The following is a 5,000-nucleotide window of genomic DNA, read 5'->3' on the forward strand; positions in this document are numbered from 1 at the left end:
CAATTAAGCTACCGTAACATCAAACACCAACAACAGAACCATAGGGGTTTATATACACACGGAAATGAAAAACAATTACAAACAGGTGTGACATGTGGGGGGGGGGGGGCAGCCACACAGGTGAACATACACACACACACACACACACACACACACACACACACACACACACACACACACACACACACACACACATACAAACACACACGGGGAGACATTCGGGAGGAGGGGCCATACCGTGACATGTACACTGCTGGAACACTCTCATTTCCCTTTGAGGATTAATAAATTGTTATCTTACCTTAAACAGTAATACTGTTCTGAACTCAATATTCCGTCTATGGCTAGTACTCAAGAGTTATTCATGGCTAGCTTCAACAGAGGCAACTCTAAATCTCTTAGCCAATCATCAGCCATGCTCAACTCGAAACACTCTGAAAGAGAGAACTTCTGAAAAGTTTTTCCAAGTAATGTGAAGTGCAGTCGATAAGACCAAAAAATGAAAGAAGGTGGAGGCACGAAGGCAATTTTGTTTGGAATATTTATTTCAAATTTCCTCCTAACTAGACCACTTACCACCAGTGAAATACTGTCCTCTCATGTTCATAAGCAATAAAAAATTATTGAAACCTTTGCTTTTTTCTCAATATATGCTCAGCTATCAAATAAGGTGCAGAGAATCTCAGTAGCTCTCTAGATCTTGAAAGGTTATGATATTCAAAAACCAGACACTCTCTCAAGCTCTTTTTTCTATGAGTGAGAAGCTGTGGAATGAGAAGATAAGGAGTCCACATTCCTGTGCCAACTGCTTCGTTGTCACAACTCTGGGCTGCCACAAATGCAGAGAACATCTCCTGCCTATAAGTGCTTCTGGGAAAGAAATTAGGATAAATCTGAAAAGTGGTCCACATTCCAGTTTTGAAATTCTACATTTTTCTATAAAATAAATATTTAGCATAAAAGTAAATGTTTCCTCTCCATTTTTAAACACTGTATTTTGGCTTTTATATGTAGGGGCACATTTTATATCTTTTTTATATCTTTTTTTATAACTTTTGGGGGATGAAAAAGTGTCTTAGTATCATAATAACATAAACATGTAATTGCTAGCTAATCCTTCATTCATTCAAGGGCCACTCATCTTTGTCCACACCCTTCTAAGTATCAAGTAGTTCAAAGATATAAGCAAATAAGGGTAGACTGGCTGTTTGAAACAGAATGGCACTGACGTGTTCATGGATAGGGTGTGGGAGCACGGCCTTGTGAAACGGCAACCTCTCCCTAAGAAAACACATGTAATATAGCTACGTTTGTGCAACACTGGACAAAAACAGAAGTTATTTCAAAATGTTACTTTCAAATGTATTTATTTAACTATTGAATTGATTGCTTGTTATATTTATATAGTGCCTTTCTTATACCCAAGATCACTTCACAAAGAACTCAAGGGGAAGAGGAAAATAAAGTCAAAGACAGAAAGTAAAATAGAAAATAGAAAATGATATAAATTAGAAGAACAGTCCTGGAGAGACTGGGGGAGGACATTCCACAGCTTCAATGTCACGGTACTAAATGCCTTCCCTCCCATAGACCAAAGCCCAGTATGAGGTACAGTGAGCAGGTTTACTCCCAGAACATCTAAGAGTTCTAGAAGCATTAGAAAGATGTAGGAGTTCAGAAAGATATGCAGTTGCAGGTGTAAGATCATGCAGAGCTTTGAATGTAAGAAAGAGGATTTTATATTTAATATTTTATATTTAATACAGCATGAGTGTAACTGATGAAGAATGTGAGTAACATGAGCAGATCTCTTTGTACCTGTCAGAACCGTAGCAGCAGTTTTCAATGTATTGAGGTCTGTTCAGATACTCAGCAGGAAGACTTATAAAGACTGAATTATAATAGTCAATATGGGATCTGATGAAGGCATCATTTATAGTCAGAAAAGAGCAAAGATGAGTAATATTGTAGAGATGATACAAAGCAAATGTAGTGAGGGTTGAGATATGGGACTCAGGCAGGATGCAGAGATTTCTAAAAGCTTAGATTTAATAGTCACACCTTCAACTGTAATAGCAAAATTTGACAATGTGAGAATTGTGTTGGAGCCTATTAGCATAATTTCAGTTTTATCTATAAGCCTGTTTACACCTTGTATTACATGCCTTTTTGGTAAACGGATCACGTTCAAATTTCAGTTAACTTCATGAAAAACAAGATGTGAAACACACCAAAGACTGTGATCAGATCACTCAAACCACATTCGGAAGTGGTCAGAAATCGATCTTGATCACATTTAATACAAGTGTGAATGGAATGCATCTTCTATATCTGCATGCAGTTGAGCGGAAATGTGTGTGCTGGCTGAAGGCAGAAAATTACAGCAGCTGCCAAACAAAGCCTTCCCCTGTCCAGAAGCAGACTTAGATATAACTGAATGTCATCTGCATATACACTGAAAGCTCAGACCATGGTTACAGATCATTTGTCCAATAGGAAACATGTAAATAGTAAACAGGAATGGGCCAAGAACTAAACCTTGGGGCATGCTTTAGATTATGGGGACAGCGAATGAGTTTTGTTTCCCTAAGGAGACAAACTGCTTTCCATCAGAAATCAAACGCAGCCTCTGTAATACCAATAGAAGGTACTTGAAAAAGCAATACGTTGTGATTAACAGTATCAAAAGTCACACTTATGTCAAGCAGGAGCAAAATATTTAGGTTTCCAGCATCCGCAGTCATCAAAAGGTCATTTACCGCACTCAGGAGGACAGTTTCAGCACTCTGAAGTGTGTGAAATCCAGTCTAAGATGTCTCATATAGACTATTTTCAGTAAGGAAATATCTAATGGCTACCATTTTTTATCTAATGGCTACCATTACTTTAGCTATGAAAGGAAGGTCAGATAGGGGCCTGAAGCTGCTAAGAGAAGTGAGGTCAAGGCTGGGTTTCCTCAAAATAGGTGTAACAGCTGCAATCTTCAGGGCAGAAGGAGCAAAACCAGAAGACAGACTTGCATTTATCACGTGAACAACTGTAGTGGAGATGGTACGCACAGAGGCCTTGAGAAAAGGAAAACGGCAAAAGCTAGATGTGGTAATACGTCCAGAGCCAACGTAGCATCTGTGCTGGTACAACTAGGGCTCTTAGTAGGAGGGATAACAGGAGAAGATTCAAAAGAGAATATGATGGAGGAGCAGAGATCTTACTGACTTTATCATCTAAGGAAGCTTGACACTGAAAATTTCCATTTTCATTTATTGCTCAGTAGTACTATAGATGTGAAACAAAAGGGGCTTGAGGAGTTTGTCAGTGGTCCAAAAGAAAATGTTGGCCCTAGTACTAATATATTTAATAGCAAAGAAGTAGTACATAACACACGCAGCATTAAGGGCATCTATACGTATGTGATGACTACGTTGCGCATAGACAGTGGGGACAGTTTTTTATATAGCCATTCAAAATATAGATTTTCATTTCATTTTCATGATTTTCAATATCTCTAAGCTCAGGACTGCACCTTGGCAAAGAATGTCTTTGTCGAGTTAGCCTAGCTTTTACAGAGGCATCATTATAAAAAATGTTAGAAACAGCATATGTATTGTGAGCTCATGGCAACAGAAAAACAATCAAAGAAAATCAGAACGTGATGAAGCTTGAAGAGAGTCAGAAAAAGAATGAGGATTAATAATATTAATATCATGATAAGTGACAGCCTTTTTCTCAAAAGGCTTAGGAACACGAAGGCTGCATTCACTCTTCGATCAGAAGTACCAAAATCAGAACCAGGGACACTACCATTAAAGAGACCAGTAGAACCCAATAAATCCAGTGTATGACCATAAATATCTGTACCAAAATCTTTGAGTTTGAAACAATCCAGAACAGTCACGAATTCTGTAGAAAAGGAACAGCTACTGTCAACATTTATGTTAAAGTAACCAAGTAAAATTATAGCAGGACAAAAAGATGGGGTTAGCACCAGCAGATCATTCATGTCTGACAAAAGAAAAAAACGTGTGCATGCCAACATGAAAACCTGTGAAAAACTAAGGTGACTTATACTTTAAAAGGGGATTTAAATGTCGTAGACGAAAATCTATTAGGGTGTCTATTGTTTAAATGATCCATCTGGTCATTTACCGTAACCTTAACACGTATGGGTGCCATGTTTGGTCCGACTGCCGTTGTACATCTAGGTGTGTCACCTCACGAAGCCCAGCTCATCATAACTATGTCAACTAGGAGCGACACATCAATAGATAACTGACACAAGCTGAGCACACAAGTATGCGTCGCTTTGTCTTTCTCACACACACACTACCCAGTGATCCAACTAGAATGGCCGGCAAAGTTAACTAAAACTGCTTAGATAAATAAACTAGCTTCACAGATACGAAAAATAAGAGAGCCATAACTACATATTCATGCTGATACCTGCTGTCGTAGCATATTGTCAGTATTATAACGCATTGCTTAGTAACGACGACTATCCCAACATCTACTGTTCTGTTAAATAGTTCAACAACGTATTTTTGGTAATAGAAAGCAAACAATGTAAAACAAAATTCCGAGAATGTTTCTTTCTGGCACCTCACTCTGTTAACCATGTCGTGCTCACCTTGTAGGTACTTTCGGTTAGCTTATTAACTTCTTCTGGTCCTCGGGACATGCTTGAATCCTCCGCGACTGGAGTGGCGCGTACAAATATAAATACAGTACCACTCAGTGACTCTGTACTCCAAAATACAAAATACGACCAAAAAAAAAAACACAACAAAACTCCGTTATCGATTAGTCCTCATAGCAGTGCGGCTTTCCACCGATCACCTTTGAAACTGTGGCAGGGGAAACAAAAACGACGAACGGAGCGAACGCCGAGCGCCTGTGGGGTGCAGTTCCAAAGCGGAGCTGTCAAAGTTGTGTGAAGCGGAGGGGTGGAGTCGGGGTAGATAAAGTGGAGTGTGTGGCGTGTGAAAGTCACAGCGGGTTAGGGT

At 39.1% G+C, this 5,000-nt stretch overlaps 1 protein-coding gene across 1 annotated transcript in view; it reads right to left on the bottom strand.

Annotated features, from left to right (window-relative positions):
• Positions 1-4,906, bottom strand: part of baiap2l1b (BAR/IMD domain containing adaptor protein 2 like 1b) — a 35,772-nt gene extending 30,866 nt beyond the window's left edge. The window contains exon 1 of the mRNA XM_026997963.2: positions 4,625-4,906. Within this exon, the coding sequence (XP_026853764.2) occupies positions 4,625-4,675 (51 nt within the window). The 5' untranslated portion in view covers positions 4,676-4,906. The remainder of the gene's footprint in view (positions 1-4,624) is intronic.
• Positions 4,907-5,000: the final 94 nt, after the last annotated feature.

The sequence above is a fragment of the Electrophorus electricus genome, chromosome 1 (assembly GCF_013358815.1).
Source record: "Electrophorus electricus isolate fEleEle1 chromosome 1, fEleEle1.pri, whole genome shotgun sequence".
In the NCBI taxonomy this organism is placed as follows: Eukaryota; Metazoa; Chordata; class Actinopteri; order Gymnotiformes; family Gymnotidae; genus Electrophorus; species Electrophorus electricus.